Source organism: Poromitra crassiceps, assembly GCF_964638095.1.
Source record: "Poromitra crassiceps genome assembly, chromosome: 27".
NCBI lineage: Eukaryota > Metazoa > Chordata > Actinopteri > Beryciformes > Melamphaidae > Poromitra > Poromitra crassiceps.
In genome coordinates, this window is record NC_139650.1 from 5,879,493 (window position 1) to 5,904,271 (window position 24,779).

Sequence of the window (24,779 nt, forward strand, 5' to 3'; positions counted from 1 at the left end):
AAAAAACATTAAACTTGAGCAAAGTCTTGCATCTTAATCTTTGGAGTGCTGCTATTTCCACTCATGGAGTGATTTTTTTCTTTCTACAAGTATCTTCTGTAGCTGATCACCCACGGCCAAGCAGGCAATTGAGGAAGCGCACCTGTTCTGCATTTGACAGCATGTATGATACAAAGAGAGATTCAGAATCAGAACAGATGAATAACTTGTTCCTCATCATCACCACCACCATCATCATCATCATCACTATCTCTCCCATCCTGCTGCTCACCTAGTTTCAGTTGGAGTGGCCAAAATGCATCACGTGACGTTGGAAATTTTGGCAACGAAGGCAACTTTGCGGCTTAATTAGTTCGAGAAATCTTCCTGACGTCCGGCCGTCCACCCGGAGGGGGCGAGCCCGGCCGGGCGCTCAGTCAGAACAGCTGAGGTGGCCAATTAACAGTCAGCTGGGCTGCTGAGCACAGATAAGCTCCGGGCCAGGTGGGTGAGTTCAGAGAGGCCACCCTGCCCGGTGCTGCTGTGGTGGAGCAGGAGCAGCCAGGCGATGGAGGGGAGATAGATGTCCTTCCAAATTCATAACATCTCAATGAAACTTTGACTCCACAGATCTCCAGATGCAGACACATAACCCAGGCAACAAGGATGAAAGAAGAAGCCAGCGAGTTTGAAAAACAGTTTGAAAAGAGTTGAACTTGTCTTGTTGAGCTGTTCATACCGGCCGCTCTGTGAAGCTTCACAGACAGTCAACGACCCTTCATTTAATCCACATTACAGCCACAGACCTCCATTTGTTAACCATCCGGTTTCAAATGACCTGACACTGCCAGATGGTTTCTTACACAGAACCATCCGGGACGTCGTCTTTGGAAACTGTGGGGAAAAAAGGGGGCAGGCGCGTTCCAAAAATCGCTGGCAGCTGATTGGATAAACCATCTGCCTATTACGGAATCGCTTCTTCTCGATGTCATCACACCTATAAGTGCCGGCCGGAGCTGCCTCTGGATGCTGATTGGTCCGGCCCCCTGCGGGAAGAACGGAGTTAAACCAATAGCTTGGAGCGCGGCAAGATGGATTTCTCGCGCGATCGTGATCTCGTGAATCCAGCAGTGTTTTAAATGTCCTGCTGCAAGCAATGCGTTTTCTGCAGGTTGTTATTGGCTGAGATGGCGATTCAGTGCGTTCACCTCGAAGAATTCTGCTTCTTGAAAGTGATTTTTTTTATTAAAATGTCCATCAAATCACGATGACAGATACAATGACCAGATAAAATATGTAAGGTCAACCCAATCCTGTCATTATACTAAATCTACCCGCCCCTTCTATCTTCTCCCTCTCCCCTCCTCCCTCCCTCCTCGAAGACTTCTCTGAGTCAATTACAGCCGCGTGACAGGCGTTTGGACGTAGCCAATAAAAATGCAGAATCACCGTGAGTCAAACCATGGATCAAACGCACCTCGACACCGCTGGGAGCAAACGTTTTGCACCGTAGCAAAAACGGTGCAAGGTTTGAACGCGGCCCAGAATTACATTTGGGCAAAAGGGGAGAATCTACTGTTTCTCACAGTTAGGGGGGGATGAGACAGTAGTTTAGTCTGATAAAACTGTATTTTTTACAGATATAAATCTTGCCAAATGCAGCTTTCACTTCACTTTGACTTGAACTGAGGTGAGGATAGTTGTTTTTAAAGAGCAACGGCTCTTCTGATCAGAGGTTTCACTCTTTCCCCAATTCCGCCTGCCAAACTGTCCCCGGTCGTTGCTCCACCCCCTCTGCCGATCTGGCCGTTGTGTAGAGCACAATGCTTCCTCCGCTACATGTGCCTTTACCAGCCGCTTCTTTCCACCTGACATCGAGGAGTTTCACCGGCAGGACGTAGCACGTGGGAGGATCACGCTAAACATTTGTGTAAATATTGTGTTTGAAAATAAGAGATGATGATCTGTGTCCTATTTGTATTATAATGTACCCCCCTGTGTGATATAATTGTCACAGTGCTGACGACAATAACTGTGTCTGTCTGTCTGTCTTCTTCCAGCAGACTGGATGCCCTGCGGCACAGAATATTACACAAATTGCAGACTCGGGGCTCCGCCCCCTCCTCAATGCTCCTCCCCTCCGGCCTCCTCGCTCTCCTCTTCGACCTCCGTGTTCCCGGACCTCTCGCCGACCGCCCTCGCTGCTCGACGGCTCCCGCTTCCAATCCTGCTCAACGGCCTTTGGTGAGGAATCCAAATCGTGTCTGTCTGTGTTTGGCGGCGGTGTGGTTCAGTCATGATTGTGATGTCATCAGTGATGTCATCAGTGATGTCTCTTGACAATTGTGATGTCATCAGTGATTAGTAGAGAAGAAGCCAGCACTCAAAATTGTCCCAAAAATGTCGCTCACCCCCCCTCTGGAGCTCTGAGCTCCAGGCTGCCTCAGGGGCTCGACTCTGCTGCATCCCCAGGTTGGATGCAGGGTGTCGGGCAAGCAGCAGTCCATCGCTCACCCCCCCTCTGGAGCTCAGGGAGGCTCCAGGCTGCCCTCCGGGGCTCGACTCGAGGGTTTTTATTCCTGTTTCAATGCAACAACGTCAACAATGTCATCAGTGATGTCACTTGAGCAATTGTGATGTCATCGGGGATGTCATTCGAGCTTCTTCTACTTCTTCTAATGGCTTTCCGGCAGACTGGATGGATGCCTTGCGGCACATTGGTGCCTCTCACAGTTGGGAGTATAAGTAGGGAGCAGAGGACAAGTGGCGCATCATCTCCAGAGTAAGTGGTGGGAGTATAAGTAGGGAGCAGAGGACAAGTGGCGCATCATCTCCAGAGTAAGTGGTGGGAGTATAAGTATTTTGTGTGGAAAATGCAGCAGGAAGTAACAGGATATAAAAGTTAATGGGCATGCTGCTGATATAATAAAATGTATTATATCAGCAGCATGCCCATTAACTTTTATATCCCGTTACTTCCTGCATTTTCCACACAAAATGGCTGCTTTGGGTGTGATGTGAAATAGGCGTATGCGCCCCCCACCTCCCACCCTGAAGATTCAGTTCACATGGTCAATCAACATACAGTACAGACAACAAGATCTTCCTTTGCAGCTTTATGCCCAGCCTCTAGCTGTGTCTGTGTCTGTGTGTGTGTGTGTGTGTGTGTGTGTGTGTGTGTGTGTGTGTGTGTGTGTCTGTGTGTGTGTGTGCGTGTGTGTGTGTGTGTGTGTGTGTGTGTGTGTCTGTCTGTGTGTGTGTGTGTGTGTCTGTCTGTGTGTGTGTCTGTGTGTGTGTGTGTGTGTGTGTGTGTGTGTGTGTGTGTGTGCGCGCGCACGCGTGCATGTCGCACCGAAAGCCCCCTCTCTCTGTGCTCTCCCCTCAGATCAGCTTATACTCTGCTACCCTCCCCCAAATCCCCAACACCCAGACAGAGAGAGAGAGGGAGGGGGGGGAGCGAGGGGAGAGAGAGAGGGGGAGGGAGGGAGAGAGAGAGAGAGAGAGAGAGAGAGCGAGAGAGAGAGAGGTGACAGCTTACCCTCCTCATCCAAGTTGTGACTTTCCCAAACCAACAAACACATGAGGTTATCATGCTGCCATAGAGCCGGACTCAGCAGACTGCAGTGACAGTGTGGAACACAGACTGAACTAACTCTGTTTCTGTTAGTGAACGTTCAGCACACTGCAGTGTGGAACACAGACTGAACTAACTCTGTTTCTGTTAGTGAACGTTCAGCAGACTGCAGTGTGGAACACAGACTGAACTAACTCTGTTTCTGTTAGTGAACGTTCAGCAGACTGCAGTGACAGTGTGGAACAGATACTGAACTAACTCTGTTTCTGTTAGTGAACGTTCAGCACACTGCAGTGTGGAACACAGACTGAACTAACTCTGTTTCTGTTAGTGAACACTCAGCAGACTGCAGTGTGGAACAGATACTGAACTAACTCTGTTTCTGTTAGTGAACGTTCAGCAGACTGCAGTGTGGAACACAGACTGAACTAACTCTGCTTCTGTTAGTGAATGTTCAGCACACTGCAGTGTGGAACACAGACTGAACTAACTCTGCTTCTGTTCACATAGAAAACTGCTGTTGTTTACTCAACATTGTAAAGACTATCTCAGACAATACTGTGGTGATGCTGGTGGTGATGATGATGATGATGATGATGATGATGATGATGATGATGATGATGATGAAGATTATTCTAAGCATGGCTCCTGAAGGGCAGCAGTAGCAGACTGCCTTCAGTTCATATACCCAGATGACAGTTATTACACAAGACATGACTCCAGCAGTTTCAACAAATAATAAATCAATAAATAATTGCAATGAAAACAATCTCATATGAGATGTATAGATTTTTAGGCCTGTGTATCACCATTATTATTATTATTATTATTATTATTATCATCATCATTATTATTACTGTTGTTATTACATTATTATTATTATACAAGCCATGACTAATGCAAAAGAAACAATAGGCTACTCTTGAGTTCATAATTAATCAACAAAATCATTACAATGAAAAGTATCTCATTATGTCATGATGATGATGATGAGGATGATGATGTTTGTTGTTCTTGTTGTCATGGCTACTACCTGACAGTCTTGAGTCAATCAATTATAATCAAAAGCATATAGCCTAATGAAAACTACCTGTAATGATGAATAATTGTAGTTTTATTTGATTAGGCTCTACATCATGATGTAAAACACAGCAGTCTGTCTGTGTCAATAGCTCAGACTCCACAGTGTGTCCGCTGATTTACGTGCACTTTGCGTGCCACCCACATACGCACCCATCTACCTGTACACTGGTTCAGTTACTACCCCCCCCCCCCCCCACACACACACACACACACACACACACACACACACACACACACGAATAATAAATCCTGCTACACCCAGATGAGCATGAGCATGCACAAAAACACTTCTACTCAATATCAATGTATAATGTATTTATTTAAATAATAATCGCCTACAGCACCCCTGCAGCAGCGTGTGATGTCTGTAGCTATGGCAGGCTCACTCCAGCTGTTTGTGCTCAGGGATAAATAAATACATGCATCAGAACTCACCGGCCAGCAGAAGCAGCAGGCCCAGCGGCATGTCTCTACTGCAGTGTCCGGACACAGGAGCAGATTCACGGACACACTAGCCTGCAGATGGTCGCTGAGTGGAAGGAACGGAAGCCGTCAGGAAAATGTCGTCCTCATGTCTGTCTGTGGGTCAGTCTGTATGGAGAGACAGGCGGGACGGGAGCAGCAGGAGGAGATGTAGCAGGGCAGTCGGTGGTGTGTACGCCGTACCGCGTTGTCTGTCCAGTCGGTGCGGCGGAATCAGGTTGGCTGTCGATGCCTCGAGCGGCCGCTAGATGCCAAAGCTCATGGCTTGAGCGTTGACTCGTGCTGCGTTCAGGTGCGCCTCGTAAAGTAGTATTTCAGTGTGGCGCATTCAAGTGCTCCCGAAACTGGTTGAAGTGTGTTTGGTTTTAACGGATCAAAGCCAGCTTTATTTGTTAGCTATTGTTTTATATTAAATTCAAGCGACACAGAGCTAGTTTGTGCTGCAGTGGTAGACTGAGGGGTGGAGAAAAGGCGCATTTCATTATGTTGTCGTCGTATATATATATATACAGTATATATATATATATATATATATACCCGCTCCGCTCGCACGTAAACTTATAACATTTTGTGAGCAACACAAACACCCGCGCGCACCTATAGAACAGGCGAGGCCACGCAGCAGCCGATGTTGCTTATGCGAGCTGCAGGGTGGGCGAGCCTAGGAATCGAGCGCACAAGATGCCTAGTTTAACAAAGTGACTTACAAAGGATAAAACCATAGACTGTAAAAAAAAAACATGTGTTCAGTTATGAGAAGTAGAGATAAAATAACTATACATGGAGACAGCATTTAGCAAATACAACACATTTAATATCAACACAGATCCAAAATCCAACAGGAGAAAATATCACAAATAATTTTCGCTGACTTTTTTTTTTACAATGTGTGTGAGCCAGTCAGGATCAATTCACCATACATGTTTTGGGGTTCATTTACATTCTGTTATCCAATCCAGTAGGGTTTGCTTTGAACTTTGATTTCAAACTGGGTTCAACTTTCAAATCTGACTGGACTTGCATTTCTTTTCTTAAACTAGTGCGCTTAATCTAAATTCAGAAGTATCATTGTTTATTGACACTCACTCCCGAGTACCGATTCAAGTACTGATACAGGGGGATTTTTTTGTTTTTGCTAAATTCACTTCTTAATTCAGATGAAAGTGAATCGACCCCGACTGCTGTGAACATCCAAACGTCACAGCTGCATTGAGCAGAAAGACATGTAACAGAAGTGCCTAGTCAGCGAGTTAGTCTCTCCAACGACACGGAGACAAACATGCACAATTATTTACAGTCAGCCCAACCCTGAAGGCACATCCAGAGAGAGGCATGGGACAAGGGTGGAGGAAGAAAACCACAAGATGAGATGTTTGTGACAATAGATCTTCCATAAATAGATCTAAAGAGTTGTCTATTCTAATCTCAGGACAACAGTAGCAGAAGTTACCAGACATTAACCATCCAAATCTAAAATATGGAGATAGTGTTGTTTTCTCAACTACAGGTTTGGGTTTCCTACTTCCTTTTAATAAGAACCATCAATTGCGTTGACATTTTTGCAATAAATCCCTTTCATAACTGTTAACGATTCTTTTCATTTTGGAATCAAACTGTTTCTTTGTGGGGATAACTAACCGGCCAGCAGAGTGGATCTTGCTTACAAACCAGCACAGATAACCAAAGCGTGCGTGAACAGTGAGAACATACCAGCTGGCCGTGACCGTCGCACAGCATTGTCTGTGTCTAGAGGTGGAAACATCTGGAACGTTTGCAGATCAGACATTAAGCGGCAATCTCCCACCCTGCATTTTCCCCTCTACATCAGCTGTTCTTTCAGCAATTTCCAAACCGGTTCAAAGCCCAAACGTGAGAAATTGAGAGTCCGGGAGTCCAGGATGAGGAAAACATCTCCTTCCCATACGGCCGGCCAAAAAAACAGGCCCGCCCACGAGCCCCGAAATATAGTCCAGGAAACAATAAGATGGAGAAAAGGGGATTAAGAGGTTTATGATCTAGAACTGCTGCAGGATCTGTTTCTTCTTGATGTCGTGGGAGAACTTGTTGGAGCGGAACAGGTCGCTGTCGTAGAAGGCAGACAGGTTGTGGATGTTGATCTGTCTGGCCTGGAGGAGAGGAGAGGAGGAGAGGAGATAGTTACAGCTTTCAATAGCATCCATATATTTTTTTATATTTAAAGACCCCCTCTTTGAGCGTCACTGTGCAGAATGATGTACTGTATGTGCCGAGTTTGACTGACTAGAATGCTGTGTGCACAATACTGTCTGCTGAAAGTGAAAGTTTCTCAGAGCTCACTGAAAAGGCGATTTTCAGCTAGCAGGATTTGTGACATCACAAGTACTGGAGCCAATCCCTGTCCAGTATTCAGCAGTTAAAGCCCTTGCAGTATGATGTGATTGGCTACTTCTGTTCTAGGAATTCTAGATAACCCTGATTGGTTGCTTTGGAATTTTTAATGCGGCAGGAGGAGGGGAAGTCATTTTAAGCTTTTTAACAAGATGATAATTTTTTTTAATGAGAAAAACCTTCAGACACAAATTATTATTTAAAGTAGAGTATTTTATATACATCTTAAAACATGACTTTAGCGGGTTTTCACGGCGCTACGAGCGTGAACCCGAGCTCCTCCTCCTCCACGGGTGCCCGTGTCTTTTGGTCTACCTTGTCATGCAGGTCTTTCTCCGGGATCTCGATGGAGTCGTTCTGCGCGCCGTAGCGGTTCCTCTGGTAGGCCACCTGCTCCGCCACCAGCTGCTTCAGGATGAACAGCAACAGTTCGTTGTTGTCCCGGCGGAACGCCAGGTAGCGGGCGAACGTCTGGAGACAGACAGACAGACAGACTTACTGAAATGTTCAAATGGTTGAGTCCTGCAAGTGACTTTCAGTCACACTGATCTTCAGTTCAACGTTCAGCTGGAACACTCAAGCTCATTTGCATATACAGAAATTAAGCACAGAAGAGAGGAAGCATCAACCGAGAAGAAGAAAAAAAGTCCTCCTAACGACCAGGCACTCAAGCTGCTTAATGTCCGGACACATTGGTAGTATTAATTAGGTCATTAATTAAGTTAATTCATTAATACTAGATCAAAAGAAAATCACTTTCCCTCATTAATATGCAAATGTATGCAGGAAGGTGCAAAGACACACACACACACACACCTTCCTCATGCTCCTCATGACGCTGAACTTCTGCGTGTCGATGAAGCTCTCCAGCATGACCCTGATGGCCATGTTGACGTCGTCCTCCACCACGTAGTCCCTCAGGTGCATGCGGGCGTGGGCCTCCGCCATGCGGATCATCGACTCGATGTGACGCACCGTGATGGGGATGCTGCCTGTGGCCTGGGGGGGGAGGAGGAGGGGGGGATTCACATCAAGTGCCAGGGCCAAGGGGCAAGACGCCCCAAGAAATCTCAGAATGCCCTAAAACCCACGATCGAGGGGGCAAACATTGCCCCCAAGACTTCATTCAATTCATTTAATTTCCATTTCCAACACACACACAGCACCTGCAAGCTGGTTGCCAGAAGACGACGAAGAACACCCTCACACAAACGGCACTTGTTTTTTGTTGTTGTTTACACTATGCTTTAGCAACCACCTTATGCATAAATTACTATTTATTATATAGAATTTTGTAAATGCACCCATTTTTTTAGACAGTGGGGGCAGTTGCCCTCCAAAATATCGCTCACTGGGTTACGTCACGACCCAACATCCTTTTTCAACAGTCAGGAACCGTGTCAAATTATGTCCGCAAAAATACCCCGAAAAACATAATTTCGTCGCGACTTGAAGATGCTTTACTTTTAAACAAAAAATATTGGCAGAAGACTCCCGCACACACCGACTTCACTTTTGATTTTATTAAACAAAATGAAGACGTTTTGGTCAACCGACCTTCATCTGGCATATAATACAAGAAGTAATAGGACTACCGTAAATTCCGGACTATAAGCCGCGGCTTTTTTCCCGTTTTTTGGCCTTTTTTGGCCCCTGCGGCTTATATAACGGTGCGGCTTATCTATGGATTTTTTCCAAAAAAAAAAAAAAAATCTCTCTTTTTTAGCACTCTTTCTAACTATAAATCCACTTCTGTTTTAATTTCCTCTCTTGCCCTCTTTTAACAACATAACATAACATAACATAACACAACACAACACAGGTAAGCAGAAAGAAAAAGACGAACCGCCATGAATGAGGAAATGACTCACCTGCTGGAGGCTGGAGATACACGGCTTGGGCTAAACTTTTACTCCGTGAAACACTATCGATTAAGTCCGACATCGCTCAGAGGTTTGAGCAGCTTGAAAACAAGTTTGAAAACGTGCAGAAGTCCATCCACTCACTCACTAAAGAAAATAATGCAACCGTGAAGAGTTTCTAATGCGGAAAAGCGCATCAGCGCACTGGAGGACAAAAACAACACAGTGAGTCCGAAAGTGGATAAAATGCAAAAACATCGAAACGCTGCACACGCAGGTTGATGACTTAATCAGCAGGAGTAAAAGAAATAACATTCGCCTGATCAATGTAAAAGAGGGAGCTGAGATTGGTGACATGGACGCTTTCGTGGCAAAATCCTGTGTTACATCCTGGACCTGAAGGAAGGCGAGAAACCACCAGAGGTGGACAGGGCACACCGGGCGCCTCGGCCACGTCCAGACCCCGGCCTGCCACCGAGGGCCATCTTCATCTGCCTACTCCGCTGGCCCGACCGTCAACTCATCCTCCAGGCTGCGGGGAAGAAGCCCCTCACCTGGGAGGGTACGCGCTTTTTCGTCCGGCAGGACCTCTCCGCGTTGGTGCAACAGAAACGCGCAACATACAACAGCATCATCGAAAAGGTTAAAGTCAATGGATATCGCTTTGGCGTACTGTACCCAGCGAGACTCGTCATAACCATTGATGGACAGCGGCGGAACAAGAGCTCAAAGTGAAACTGCCGAATATCTTTTGAGTTGGACTGGTCAATAGTACTGTGAGTAACTAAAATAAAAAAATAAAAAACGGAATTCTCTCTTCTTTAGCACTCTTTCTAACTATAAATCCACTTCTGTTTTAATTTCCTCTCTTGCCCTCTTTTCACCACACCGCGGACACTGTGTGCACTGTAAAAAAAACAAAAAATACCATTAAAACACCCGCGGCTTATAGTCCGGTGCGGCTTATATAAGAAAAAAATAGTCACCTTTGAAGGTGCGGCTTATAGACCGGTGCGCCTTATAGTCCGGAATTTACGGTAGTTTAAATGGGCAACGGGAGAAAACAATCAGCCAATAGGGACGAGGCAATGAGGTAAACCCCATGGCACGGACAACTCACCATGGACTCTTTGCGGAGCTCGCTGTAGATGCGAGCCACCTTGTCCTGGTCCATCTGGTTGAGTTTGGGACGCACCTGCAAACAAGAACACTCAACCTTTTAAACATCTGCTGGGCTACAGAAGAATGTGTCACAGCCTGGTCTGGTCTTACTACAGCCTGCTGAAGGAAGAATGCTTTCTGGCACAACACAGCTACAGTTCAGTGCAGTAAAGCTTTTGCCTGATTGGCAACCAGCATAAAAACTCTGGCACGACATAAATACCATAACTCCACCATAAATAATGATCTCAAATGCCCTCGGGTGAAGAAGCCATAAATAACCATAGTAAATATATCAATTTTGGGTGGTTTTTTGTTGTTGCTCATCATTCAAATATCTATAAAATATAGAGATCCAGTCTACTGTCCTTTAAAAAGTACCACGATTTGTTTCTGCCATCTTTTAAGAGTAAGTGCTTCTTTTTTCAATTGACTGACTCATTTTGGAACAAAAATTATATAATTATAATAAATACAATACACACAGACAGTCAGTCCCCACAAGAGCAGCACCCCATTTACAAAGTGTCACTTGAGATATGTTGATGCATCTAACCCATTGATACCTGATGCATCATTTGTGTGTGTATCCCTTTAAGACCGCGAACTGCGTTAACGCGGTTCGCCGTCTTAAAGGGATACGCACACAAATGAGGGATATACACGCAAATGCTGCATCAGGTATCAATGGGTTAACTAAAAATATGAGTTTGTGAGTGAGTGAATGTGTGTGTGTGTGTGTGTGTGTGTGTGTGTGTGTGTGTGTGTGTGTGTGTGTGTGTGTGTGTGTGTGTGTGTGTGTGTGTGTGTGTGTGTGTGTTCGTACCCGCTCCTTGGCGTACATGATGTACTTCCTGAGGAGATCCTGGGGGATGGGCGGGGCGTCCGAGGTGTTGGGCAGAACCACTTCCTCCAGGCCGGCGGCGCCGCCCTCCTTGTTGCTCGGGTGATGCTTGATGTGGGAGCCCACCACGAAGCGCGCCAACATCTCGTCCTGGTTGGGAAAAACAACCAATCACAAGACAGGATGAGAGAGGAGTGAGCGCGCGCTGTTATCTTGCTGCATTCCCTTTTAATGAAATATTTTGTTTACCAGTAATTCAGTTGGGATTTGAAGCAACTATATAACTAACCAACTAATATAATATACATGTATAAAACATAACTGGATTTGGCAGTAAAAGGGTAGTAAATGGTAAATGGCCTGCATTTATATAGCGCTTTTATCCAAAGCGCTTTACAATCAGTAGGTACATTCACCCATTCACACACCGATGGCGGCGGGCTACCACGCAGGGTTTTAAAGACTGCATTACAGTCAAGTACGGTAATGTAATTTTCTGAACTTACCAGACTGTTAGTTTTTCAACTTTTTCTATTATTTGCCTTTAACCCACTTAGTCATTATATCCACATTACTGATGATTATTTATAAAAAAAATCTCATTGTGTACATGTTGTGAAAGCACCAATATTGTCCTATTTTTTTTTTGTCCATATGGCCCAGACCTAACAAAGCTAAGCACACAAACCCTGCTGTCTACGCTACAATCCGTCAGAGGGTCACTTGAAGAGGTGTGTGTGTGTGTGTGTGTGTGTGTGTGTGTGTGTGTGTGTGTGTGAGTGAGAGAGAGTGTGTGTTTCTACCTGCACGGGGTCGACGGTGTCTCGGACCACACACAGCACGTCGAAACGCGACACGATAGGCTCGGTCAGGTCCACGTTCTCAGAGAAGGTGAGGGAGGGGTCGTACCGGCCGCCTGCAGGGGGCAACACCGCTGCCTGTTACTCATGACCTTAACACACTCACCATGCTGACCAAACCCTCAAAGCAATTAACCAACACACACTCTTCACCACTTCCCCCCCCCTTCACACACACACACACACACACACACACACACACCCTACCGATAGGGTTAGAAGCAGCGATGATGGTGCAGCGGGCCTGCAGCGAGGTGACGATGCCGGCTTTGGAGATGGAGATGCTCTGCTGCTCCATGGCCTCGTGGATACTGGTCCTGTCTGCATCATTCATCTGACAGAGAGGGGGCGGGGTTAGGAGCAGAGTTCAGAGTTGCATTCGTTTTTATTTCTTTTTTCTTTTCAATTCCGTTTAGTTTGTTACTTTCCAGAGGAGGTTTGCTCATTCCATTTAGTTTGTATTGTTTAAAAATGTTTAGTTTTAGTTTAGTGTTCAATAGTCTTGAGTGTTAGTTTTAGTTTAATTTTTATTATAACTTAGGCGTGTTTGTCAGGGGCGAAATTGAAGAAGTTCAGAATAGGTATTACAATACAAACAACACTTTGTGAAGGCAGTTGGCTCAGTCATTTGCACCAATGCCTCCTCATGCTTGTTGTGTTGACACATTTGACCAAATTGACAGACTAAAACTATAAATTTCTATTTTATTTTGCTTTTTAAAGTATCATATCAGTTAATTTTTGTTTTCTAAAGTCTATTTTTTATTTCTATTTCAGTTAACTAAAATGTTTCACACCTAGTTTTAGTTAACTATAATAACCTTGGTTAAGAGAGAGAGTTTGTGTGTGTGTGTGTGTGTGTGTGTGTGTGCGCGCGCATGTGTGTGTGTGTTCCCCACAGCTTCATCCCTACCGCTCCTGTCTACATCACAGCTAAATTGTCAAACAATTCACTTGCTACTATTACTTGGACACTGCTCAATAACCCACAAACACAAACTCTACTTCAGGGCTGTGTGCGTCTGTGTTAAAACACTTCAGGGCTGTGTGCGTCTGTGTTAAAACACTTCATGGTGTGTGCGTCTGTGTTAAAACACTTCACGGTGTGTGCGACTGTGCGTCTGTGCGGGCTAACCTTGTCGAACTCGTCGATGAGGCAGACGCCGCGGTCGGCCAGCACCAGCGCCCCGGCCTCCAGCGTCCACTCGCGGGTCACCGGGTGTCTCTGCACGTAGGCGGTCAGACCCACGGCCGACGCCCCCTGCCCTGTGGTGAACACCGCCCGGCTCGACACCTTCTCCACGTACCTGCGCGCGGAAAGACAAAACAAATTGAGATTTTTCACATTTTGCATGTATCTGTTATTTTGTTAAACTTCTAACCTTCTAGGGCTCACCTTACACGCTAAATGCCAGGCTGTACGGTAGGGGTGGGAGAAAAAATCGATTCACCTAAGTATCGCGATTTTTAATGTCACGATTTTTTGGATCGATCTTTTATTCCAGAATCGATAATCGCAAATTAAAAAAAAAAAAAAAAAAAAAAAAAAAAAAATTTTTTTTTTTTTGGTGCTTGCAGTCAGGCCACTCACTGAACAGCAGGCTAGGCGCCGCCTACTGGTTTACTAGTGGTTTTATTACTTTATTAGTTAGTCTGAAGTAATAATTACACTTCAGGGTTAAAGTGGGTGCATCTCATTGTAAAATTGGACTTCAAACGGCCCAAATCTGGCTTCAAACGGCCCAAATTTCACGCGCGTTGGCCCATATCGGCCTGGCCTGCTTGGTATCTAATGCCCGGCCTGAATTATGATCCCAGTCCGCCCCTGTTTTTAACTATATCGCCCAGCCCTACTCATGATATATAATATACAGTCTCTAGTGTATGATTCAACTTTTCCCATGTTCTAATCTAGTGTAAAAAAGCAAACAAACTGAAAAAAGAAAAGAAAAAAATAAACAAAAATCGCAATAAATCGTAATATCGAATCGCAATAATCGTAGAATCGCAATAATCGTGAATCGCAATATATATCGAATCGGCACCAAAGTATCGTGATAGTATCGAATCGGGAGATAAGTGAATCGGCACAGCCCTACTGTACGGTGTGATATATATACCGTAAATTCCGGACTATAAGCCGCACCTTTTTTCCCGTTTTTTGGCCTTTTTTGGCCCCTGCGGCTTATATAACGGTGCGGCTTATCTATGGATTTCTTCAAAAAAAAAAAAAAAATCTCTCTTTTTTAGCACTCTTTCTAACTATAAATCCACTTCTGTTTTAATTTCCTCTCTTGCCCTCTTTTCACCACACCGCGGACACTGTGTGCACTGTAAAAAACAACACAGGTGGTGTTGTGTTATGTTGTTTTGTTGAAATGTTAATAAATGGGAGCTTCCTCAAACAGCCATCTCTTTCCCGACAATCCCCTCTGTGCATGAACCCTTACATATGGTAATTAAACATTAAAACACAATAAAAAAAAAAAAAAAAAAAAAAAAAAAAATACCATTAACTCATTGAGTGCCAGCCACTTTTGGAGAACGGACGCTCCCAGTGCCAGAGTTTCAGAGCGTTTTCAGTGATTTCTCGAGGCCCACAGAATATTGTGTGATATTACTATGTAAACACCGAACACGCAAAAAGAACAAGGAGACTCTATTGTATCATCAGCAAAAAAAAGTTTATTGATACCATTTTCCGTTCTTTAGTTATCAGCCGGAGAAGATAGGTCAAAAACAGCAAAAATATGCTTTTCTATCAGGAAGCTGAGATATTCAGCCTTTTGTGAAATGCATTATTTCAAGCACATTCACTGACTCTAGATAATATCTTCTGATGATGTGACCTGGTTTAGTTCTGTGGTGCATGCGCGCCCCACCCCCCTGCCCCCCCCCCTCTCCCCGCCTCTCCCCGAGTCAGCTGCCAACTCCTCCCCACACGCACAAAGTCTATTCGGAGCCTCTGTTTTCTCCTGGCAGCTCACAGCAGCAATGAGGAAATGCCCAACGCGACTGCAGGTAATGGTTGGCCCTTCAGCGTTGGGTGCTGCCTTTCTATGGGGTACTCGTGTGAAGAAACTATGCAGACAGACAGACAGGCAGAGGAGCTGCAGTGTGTGCGCGGATTGATTGCTATTGGCAAGCAGCCCAGAGCCATCTACATGATGGCTCTGGGCTGCTTGCCAACAGCAATGAGCGCGGTTTGTCTTTGATCACGGCTTTGTCAGGCTGTATTCCTTGACACTTCTGTCATCTGGAGAGCACTGTCGCCACCTAATGGCTCGGTAAAATAGGTTATAGACATTCAACATGTCCCAAAATGTTACAGGACATAGATCTGGCTTCGATGGACCCCCCCCCGTCAAAAAACGCAATTGACGACAATCGTCGTCTTTGGCACTCTACGTCAGTATTTGAATTGACGACAGCTGTCGTCATTGGCATTCAATGAGTTAAAACACCCGCGGCTTATAGTCCGGTGCGGCTTATATATGTAAAAAACAGTCAACTTTGCAGGTGCGGCTTATACACCGGTGCGCCTTATAGTCCGGAATTTACGGTACTGTATGTCGCACGTGCATTGAAAGAAATCTGTCAGTGGGATGAATGAAATTACGGCAGTAGCCTCAAAAACATTAACGACATTTTCTTTTCTTCATGTGACAAATGATTGAAAGTGGCGAGGAAATGATGAAAATGTCAAATGGCATCTGATGGGTTTTGGGCTTGATAATGCGTCTTGGTATTTGGTAGTCTTCGGGTACGTACTTGAGGAACTGGGACTTGGCGGTTCCCGGGTCTCCACACAGCAGGACGTTGATGTCTCCACGCACTTTGTGTTTCCCACCTTAAAGACAGGAAGTGGGCGGGGCTTAGCTTAGAATCACTTCCTGTCTACAGAGCGAAAGTCCAGAGTGAGATCACAGAATAAAATGTGAAGCAGGTCAGAGTTCATCTCTGGGGTAAAGATGGCCAGATGAGTTCACGACAGGCAGATCCTGTGAGCCTATTTCTTTTTCCTATGTTTTTGTATTTGTACGATGGCATTTTAACACGTAGTGATTTTGAATAAAAGGGGAAGATACTAGGATAGGGAGTATAATGCTATTATGTCTACTATTGTTTTTTTTTTTAATCCTAATACTGTCTTTGGATTTAGCTACTTGTTTCAACTTATTGCATGTTGTGTTACTCTCTGTCCTCCTGTTTTTATAACATCAGGGACCATGTTGTAAAGAAGTGCTCTCACATTTACATGTTAGGATTCTTTTACAATCAATCAATCAATCAATCAATCAATCGATCAATCAATGAGAAAAATAGTTTTTCGAGGACAGACTTAAAGCCAGAAGTTGAATCGTCTACCTGGGTTTTTGGCCTCTCCTCCAAACAGAGCCAGGGCCAAGCCTCTCTTGATGTCCTCATGGCCGTAGATGGACGGTCCAATGCTGGCAAAGATCTACAGACGGGACAGAAAATGAGGGACGCTCATGAACAGAGATTATTAGGACAAGGTGGGCGGGGATTAACAGAAACCATGGAACAAATGCTGTCAGAGTTTGTCTGTGGCTGGTATTTTAGCTTACTTCATTACTCAATCCTGATCCTGTTCCATTCTAAAAATGTAGTTGGGAGGGTAAAATGATTCAAGCGGCTGGCGGATTACAAAAAAGGAGTGAGTTGTCAGCCCTGACGGGACTAGGGCTGGGTATTGGCAAGGATCTCACGATACGATGCGTATCACGATACTTGGGTCACAGAATTGACTCAAAATTAAATAATAAATATATTATATATATATATAATAAATAAAGATACAACACACTGCGTACCACCCAGGTAGTGTAATAATATGTACATCACTTTATACTGATAAGTTAGTGGACAAATTTAGTCAAAACTACTGAGTGTTGAGTGTTACTGAACGCATCGATATGGGAAATATCGATACAGTATCGATTAGGGGTGGGAATCACCAGATGCAGAGGCCTAGCATGGCATGGCCTGCAATTTTTTTTATCGCGATACTTGGCGTCCAAGTATCGATACAATATCGGGAAATAAAATATCGCGATATATTGCCCAGCCCTAGACGGGACCCAAAATGTATCACATGGAGTGAGTTTTCAGCCCTGACAGTCTTTCCATACATGTGAAAATGTACGCGCACGCGTGTGTGTGTGTGTGTGTGTGTATGTGTGTGTGTGTGTGTGTGTGTGCCTCCCTCACCCTCTCTCCGATGCGCTCATCCTTGGACAGGGTGACGATGGCCTTGACGTCTTCATCCGTCAGTTCGGCCACGGCCACGCCCTCGTCTCGCCGGGCGATGTGATTGGCCAGGATGACGGTGGCGAACACCGGGAAGCCGTTGGCCATGTTCAGAGAGCCGTCGTAGTTGTTGTGGTAGATGCCCGTTAGCTCCTGTATGGGGGGGGGGGGGGGGGGGTCGGACATTACGGGGTCAGGGCCGTAGCTAAGAACTATGAGTCCTGTGCATTGAGGGTGGCTTTGGGCCCCCCATTATTTATTCACAAAATACTACGCATATGGCCAGAGAATGTATGTTTATTTATTTTTTTATATACTACATTATGACCGTTTTAATTTGTTGTTTTTGGGGGATCTGTCTTTTAGTAAAAAATATTTCAACTGTTTTCTAAAAATTGGAGCAAAAGGATTGAAGTCAACTCACAATCTCGTCTCCCGGCTTGCACTTGTCCACCAGGTCGGCCAATAGGATGGCATCTTTGGAGCGCGGGAGGCGCCCGGCGGCCACCTTGCCGGGGCTTTCCTGGATGGTGATTCGCTGGTAGTTCTGGTACACTGTCTGTAGGTGGGAGATGATTGGTTAATTCACACAAGGACAAGGAGAGAGATCATTGGTCATCGTCATTGGAACCCCCTCGCTGCCGGATGAGAAAGCATCATCTAAACCGGTGTTCCCCAAACTTTTTTTCTCGGGGGCGCCACTTTTTTGTAAAAAAATAGCAAACCATCACGGTCACCCAAATCACAACAAGCCTCATGTATAAATCATGAGAAGAGCGAATTTGTGCATAAATGAAGATTCCCAACTTTTTATTCCCATTTCCGCATCACCTTATTATTATTATCTTGAAGAGGTAAAGAGGTAAACTTAAGTAGCCATTTCAAAGAGATATACAATTTGATACGTCACAACACAAAACATATTAAATAGTTTATAAATGAGACAAAATAAGTGCTTTAAGGCAGAATCAACAGGCTCTTGCTTTATTCCTCTCGTCAGTAAAACAATACTCATATAATAAAACAAAATGGAAGAAATTCAGCTCAATTTATTTGGCGACCCAAATAAAATCCCCTGCGACCTACCTGTGGGTCCCGAGCCAGTGCTTTGGGGAATGACTGATCTAAACCTACAGAAGCGTGTTCCTCTCACCTGCTCCATGTTGATCTCAAAAGGCCCCAGGGACTGACACTCGGGACAGGAGCCCGGCTTCACCTCCTGGTTCTGGGACTGGAAGAACGGCCCCAGGACGAAGTTACACTTGTTACAGTTGTACTTGACCATGCCCAGCTGGGGCAGCACGCCGGTGCAGCTGGTCACCACGCCGCTGGTCCGGATCAGCTGGTTCAGATGGAGTTGCCTGAGGAGGAAGATGGCAAAGAGGGGACTTTGTAGTTGTGGTGATTTGTTTTGATGTGTGTGCTATTGTGGTTTTACAGGATGATTTTGTTTGAATTTATATTTGTGTGCAATTGAGCACTCAGTGGAGATTGCGTTTCCTCGTGTGCATAACTATATTCAGGAAAGCAATGGAGAGTGAAAAAGCTGACAGATACCAGGGCAGACAAAAGAAATCAATCAGAAATCACCGCCCTTCACCTAAGAGCCCTTTTGTGTGATCAAAAAGGTGGCTGTCGCCTAAAGGTGACTAGTTTGCATCGCTGATTTTATACAGTACATGGTGCTTTTCCTTGTATTAATGCATTTTTGTAGAACACTTTGTAAAATCTGCTTTTATATACGGGCTATATGAGTCAAGTTGATTATTGTTATTACTGACAGGAAATAATATGGAATCCACAGCATCACTGAAATTAAACTAATTCTCACTTAGCTAAGGACCCCCCCCAGTTTGGGCACCACTGTCTTAGGAGCCACAAAGACCGTCAGAGAATGAGAGAGTGTGTGTGTGTGTGTGTGTGTGTGTGCGTGCGTGCGTGTTACCTGAGCGAGCGCAGCTCCTCGACCAGCGGCAGGTTGCAGATGCGGACGTGGATCTCCTGGGCGATGCGGTCATATTTGGGGTACATGGCCAGCACCACTTCTTTAGCCGCCTCGTCAAACACCTGGCAGAGAGAACCAACCAACGGCTCACATCACCTTCACATCACGGCCAGGAGCAGGTAGCTGCTTCTGATAATACTCCAGTTTGATTTCATTGTTTGCATTTTAAAGAGGGGAAACCCCTCACAGGCCACAGCATAATATTATACACTCCATGTGATTTTGACAAAATGCTGCTGATCAGAATTGCTTTTACTAATCGAGTACAATAGATGGACAAGGACCTGGTTAAATCAGCACGGACACATTACAAAGTAGTTGTACAATTCAGGGTCGACGGTGGTGGACAAGACATGGTGAGGTCAGAGGAATGATTGTGATCTCTGAGGGGAAACTCGGTCATCATCTAGGTTTGGCAACAAAATGTATATGGATAAGGATATGGATAAATTAAGCTCTAGATGAAAACGGGACTACCAGGTTAAACGGTCTCGCGGGAGATGTTCATTACGATTCACTAACGAGGAGAAAGACGGCACACTCACCTTGAGCATCTCAGTGGGAGCCTCGGGGAGGAAGTAGGCCAGGACGTGCTCTCTGGCTGCCAGGTCTTCATAGTTCACAACCACACTCTCCTTGTTCTCTGAAGCACAGGTTAGGATGCAAGTTAGTAAACAGTCCTGACGTCACAACCAGACTCTCCTTGTTCTCTGAAGCACAGGTTAGGATGCAAGGCAAGCTAGTAAAGCCTTTGGCATAGTCTTCGCGCCCAGCCAAGCGCATAGGGCGTGTGGCGATTTTGACGTCATCGCACGGGGCGTGTCGGGGGGCGAGGCCTGAGCGCGGCGCGGCGCGTCCATGGAGATTTTTCTATCAGCGCGTCGGGTTTTGGCACATTGTCAACATGGACGCTTTTGAGGGAAGACTGTCAGAGCAAGTCCGCCTCTACCCGCATCTCTATGACACAACACGGAGAGACCACAAGGACCAGCAGAAGTCCACCAATTCCTGGCGAGAAGTCGCCAGCACACTCGGAGCTGAGGAAGCTGCCTGTGCCTGTGAGATCTCCGTGGTAGGCTATCAGCGGATATCTGCTGTGATTGAGTCCTCACCGTCCTCATCGTCGTAAAGTCGCCTTCAAAGCATGACGTTAGATTATAACGAACTAGTTGTGTGTTGAGGGTCGTTTTTTAGAATTGAATACATAGAATTGGGAACGTTACATTAAATTTCATTCAGACTGCCTGGCACTAATCGCCGCCATTTTCCCCTGGAGCTTCCACAGGAGGAGGGGGGTGGGAGGAGCGAGCTGCGCACTGACTATGTTCTGTTTTGGCCCGCGCAGAGTGCGCGCGCCCTCCGCGGAGCACCGCCTCCAGCGCGTGCGCGAAGAGTATGCCAGACGCTTTACAGTCCTGACGTCACAACCAGACTCTCCTTGTTCTCTGAAGCACAGGTTAGGATGCAAGTTAGTAACAGTCCTGAGGTCAGCGACGCACCATAACATGGTTCAATCACGAAAAATCATTTGCAAGGTGTCCATGATGAAATGACGGCTAATGATTGATCAGCAAATGCTTTTAACCATATTTCAGTTGTGTTTGCATACACATATTCGTTTAGTTTAGGCTTCTTTTGCCCAGTTTGGTGTAAGGGTAGAGTGATAAAACAGAGAACTGAACCGATGAGAAAGAAGAGGTGTGGTGAGTAATTTGACCAAGCCAGAAAAGAAAAAGAAAAATTTTGACTGATAGGATAATTAAGGGAATCTAAAAGACAACAGCGTAAAACAAGGGAAATAAAAATTAAAAAGCCCTAATTACAAAATTATGTTTATTATTTAATTTCACTTCACGGTGCAGTTTCTGACATTTCGGTGGGTGGTGTCGTGAGTGGAGCTACCTTTGCACATGTCGCTGATCTTCTCCTTGAAGACGTTGTGGCCGTTCTCGTCCACGTGGGTCCTGAGGAAGTTCTTGAAGCGATGGTAGATCTCCAGCCTGGGAGCCGCCATGGAGACCCACTCCCTCACCGAGTGACCCTGCACGGACGGGGAGGGACACGGGACAAAGTTAACGGAGTGAATCTCTCTCCAACCGCTACAGTTCAGAGTGCTATACATCACTACATTCTACAGAGAATAGTATTAGCAGTAGGAACCTTCATGTCCTCCAGGTTCTCAATGCTCTCGATCATTTCCTCGTCGTCTCCCTCACCGCCCTCTGCAGCCCGCTCCGCCACACGCCTTCGCCGGGCAGCCGGCCGCTCGTCATCCTCATCTTCGCTGTCTGAAAAAACACCAACATCAGAATAAATGAATGATATGACTGGATAAGAAGGTGTAGGCCACCCCTAGTCAAATGGCCCGTGCTGGAATTGGGGAAAACATTTTTAAATAAAAAATTACAGTGCACCTGAACGCAACATGCAAGATACCCGCTGAATAAGTGTCCAAATGTTCATGTCATTCTGGCCAGTACTCCACTTCTGTTATAGCATTTCAGTCTGGAATATGGAATATCTTTCAATACTCTGTATGACTAAAAGGCTAAAAGAAATCTCATGTCTAAGAAATGACTGTTCAACATTGAAGTAAAAATGTTAATAATTAACTCGTTGGTTTTGGATTTATTTCGCTTCAAGAGTGTATTTGTGTTCTTGTGTGAACAGTGAGGTGAGTAGGGCCTAATTGTCCAACGAATCACTGAGGTTGTGTTTGAGGCTGTATACAGTGAATAACTTACAGAGCTGTATTATTTTATTGTTTTTGTGTCTTTGTAAATTATGTTGTTATTTTTATGTAAATTCTGTCATCTTGCACCCCCCCCCCCCCCCTCTGGGCTTTGTGTGATCCTGGTTTTTTCCTCTTATGCAGGCCACACCTTGGCAGAACTGCACTACTTCTTAAAAAGAAATATGAAATAAATCAATTCAATCGATCGCCTCCTCACCGTAGAGCAGTCCCCTCCGGAGGCGTCCGCTGATGCCCTGCTCTCTGTCCCTCCTACTCATGGCCTCCTCAGCGGCGGCCCGGGCCCCGGGCGACAGCTCCGACAGGTCCTCGTCATCCAGGTCCAGGCCCTCCGCCTCGTACTGATCCAACGCCGCGATGGGACGGTAATCCCTGAACAGAGAGAGGGGAAGGAGGGAGAGTTGGCACGGCAGTTAAAAAAAAAGAAAAACTTGAATATGAATCATTTTTGTACAGATTTCCTAATCCTTCTTACGATCCAGAATCAGACCGATCTTATTGATTTTCACATTTTGATCCAGCTTTGACATCAAGAATATAGAGTTTACAGATTTGAAGTTTTAAAATAGACCCATCTCGCCATCTGCTGGACAAATAGTGTTACAACATGTTGATAGACCAAAAAGACCTGAATCATCCAGTTGCTTTTATTCACTTATTGTCACAGATACAACAAATAAGACCTTAAAGTCCAAATTTGAATTCTCGTTTGATGCCAAAAATGATTAAAAACATAACCTCCCGTTTATCTACAAACCAATCATTCTCATCTTCAAGTCAAGGACCCTTTTCAAAATAAAGGTTCAGAACAAGCTCTCCCATTGACCAGCCAGGAGCATTTAGATAATAACAATAGTAACAATTAATTCTTAGATGTGATCAGGAACACAAAAAGCACAAGAATAAAAAATATGAAAAGATGAAGAAGCACGCCAGAAACGAATGGGAGCAGTCTAGTTCAAATTCAAACACCCCCCACCGCCCCGGTCCTTACCTCTCCATCCCGTCTCCGATGAGTTCCTCTCCATCCCCGTCCTCCTCCTCCTCCTCCTCTCCGGGCACCGGCCCCTCGTCCAGCAGGCCCTCCGACTCATCCTCGAAGGGCGGCAGGTCTCGCCCAGGGCTGGAGGTCATGTCTCCCCTCCTGGAGCCTCGCGTGGGGCTGGTGGCAATGTGGAACGACTCTGAGGAATCCTGCCGGACAGAGGCAAGCAACGGACCAGGATTATTACTCTGGATTTGAAGAGTTCACTTCCAAAACACTATACACCCCATTTTGGGAAGATAAACTATATATTGCCTGTAAATGTATCATTCAATAGCTACTAAAATCCAGCTTGCTATCAGAGTGTGTGTGTGTGTGTGTGTGTGTGTGTGTGTGTGTGTGTGTGTGATCATTCTGTCACCCACAGTTACTCTGACAAGAGCAACTTTTGTACAAACAGGGGCTTGCATGTACTCAATCATGGAGGAATGGAGATGATTATGATGAAGTATTATTATTATCTTATTATCTTAATATTATTATTAATATTATTACAAACAATAACAAAAAGACCATAATATAGCACAGGTTTTCAAAGTGGGAAGCGGGCTTCCCAGGGGGGCTCCAAGAAGTTTCAGGGGAGGCTCAGTGAATGGAAGTGAAAAAATATGACATTAGTTATTAAGGAGATCTCATAGAATAGCCTAAATGTGTGTGATTTTGTGAAAGAGATAGTTCAGAGATACAGTAGTTTACGGAAAATTGACAGTTTTCAAAGTCAGAAACAAACAAATGCCTTCAGACAGACATTTTTTTTTTATCTATTTGGTGTAATCTGAAGTATGTCAAACAGCAGTATCAGGCTATCTTAGCTCAGTTGTTGATGGTCTATGAGGGTCAAACAACATAATCATGATCCCTATATAGGCATCCAGGAATTGAGCCAGGGGGCCTCCTTTTTCCAATATTTGTCTTTGGGGAGGCCCACGGTCTCAGACTTTGAAAACCACTGTGTAGGCCTATTAGCCAGAGCTAGGGGGCCATGTGGTGAGTGCTCAAATAAACCCTGGTAGTCGTACTCTGAAGTGAGTAGCGTCATTTGTTATGTAATTTTGGACGTCATGAAGAACATTAACGTTACATTTAGTGCAACTTCATCATAGCAAAAGCAGCACAATAGCCGCATGGCAACTGTTGGTGATGGTGAATAGAAGATGACAGACCTAACGTAACGTTAACTATTCTTGTCAACGAGCTTCACTGGTGCAAAATACAGTAACAAATGCATTATCAGTGCAGTGTTCCAAAGCAACCTCAATCGTCTGATCAGGGAATTGACGCTAATGCCACCCTGGTCCTCTGTCAGTGTTGTGATGAACACTAAAGTGCAAAATGTCAAACTTTGTTCGTAGCAGGAAAATCAACACAGAGAGGATTCTCGGATCAAACGTGACGTTGACTTCTTTCACTGACGAAATAAAAGTTCAAAATGTCATGTTTCTGTGTGTATTTTATCATTTTCACTCACCGCCATTGTTTCACGTCTGCCTTTC

General features: G+C 45.1%; 1 protein-coding gene across 1 annotated transcript; it reads right to left on the reverse strand.

Moving 5' to 3' along the window:
* Positions 1-5,923: 5,923 nt before the first annotated feature.
* On the reverse strand, positions 5,924-24,779 carry mcm2 (minichromosome maintenance complex component 2). The gene is made up of 20 exons (XM_083661879.1): positions 24,755-24,779; positions 23,236-23,435; positions 22,441-22,613; positions 21,650-21,777; positions 21,392-21,530; positions 20,035-20,132; positions 19,430-19,551; positions 18,638-18,845; positions 17,909-18,043; positions 17,446-17,637; positions 16,582-16,675; positions 15,985-16,063; positions 13,349-13,520; positions 12,421-12,547; positions 12,157-12,269; positions 11,336-11,503; positions 10,469-10,543; positions 8,303-8,485; positions 7,802-7,957; positions 5,924-7,245 (listed from the first exon to the last, which is right to left on the reverse strand). The coding sequence occupies exons 1-20, from the start codon at positions 24,758-24,760 to the stop codon at positions 7,135-7,137; spliced, it is 2,679 nt and encodes an 892-aa protein (XP_083518005.1). The 5' UTR covers positions 24,761-24,779; the 3' UTR covers positions 5,924-7,134.

Bases quoted from the DNA above. Each gene is read 5' to 3' on its own strand.
- mcm2 (XM_083661879.1), bottom strand. The intron at 19,552-20,034 runs GTGAGTGTGCCG...TCTCTCTGCCAG, and splicing joins CTCCCACTGAGATGCTCAAG to GTGTTTGACGAGGCGGCTAA. The intron at 18,044-18,637 runs GTGAGAGGAACA...TCCCACCTACAG, and splicing joins TTGAGATCAACATGGAGCAG to ACAGTGTACCAGAACTACCA.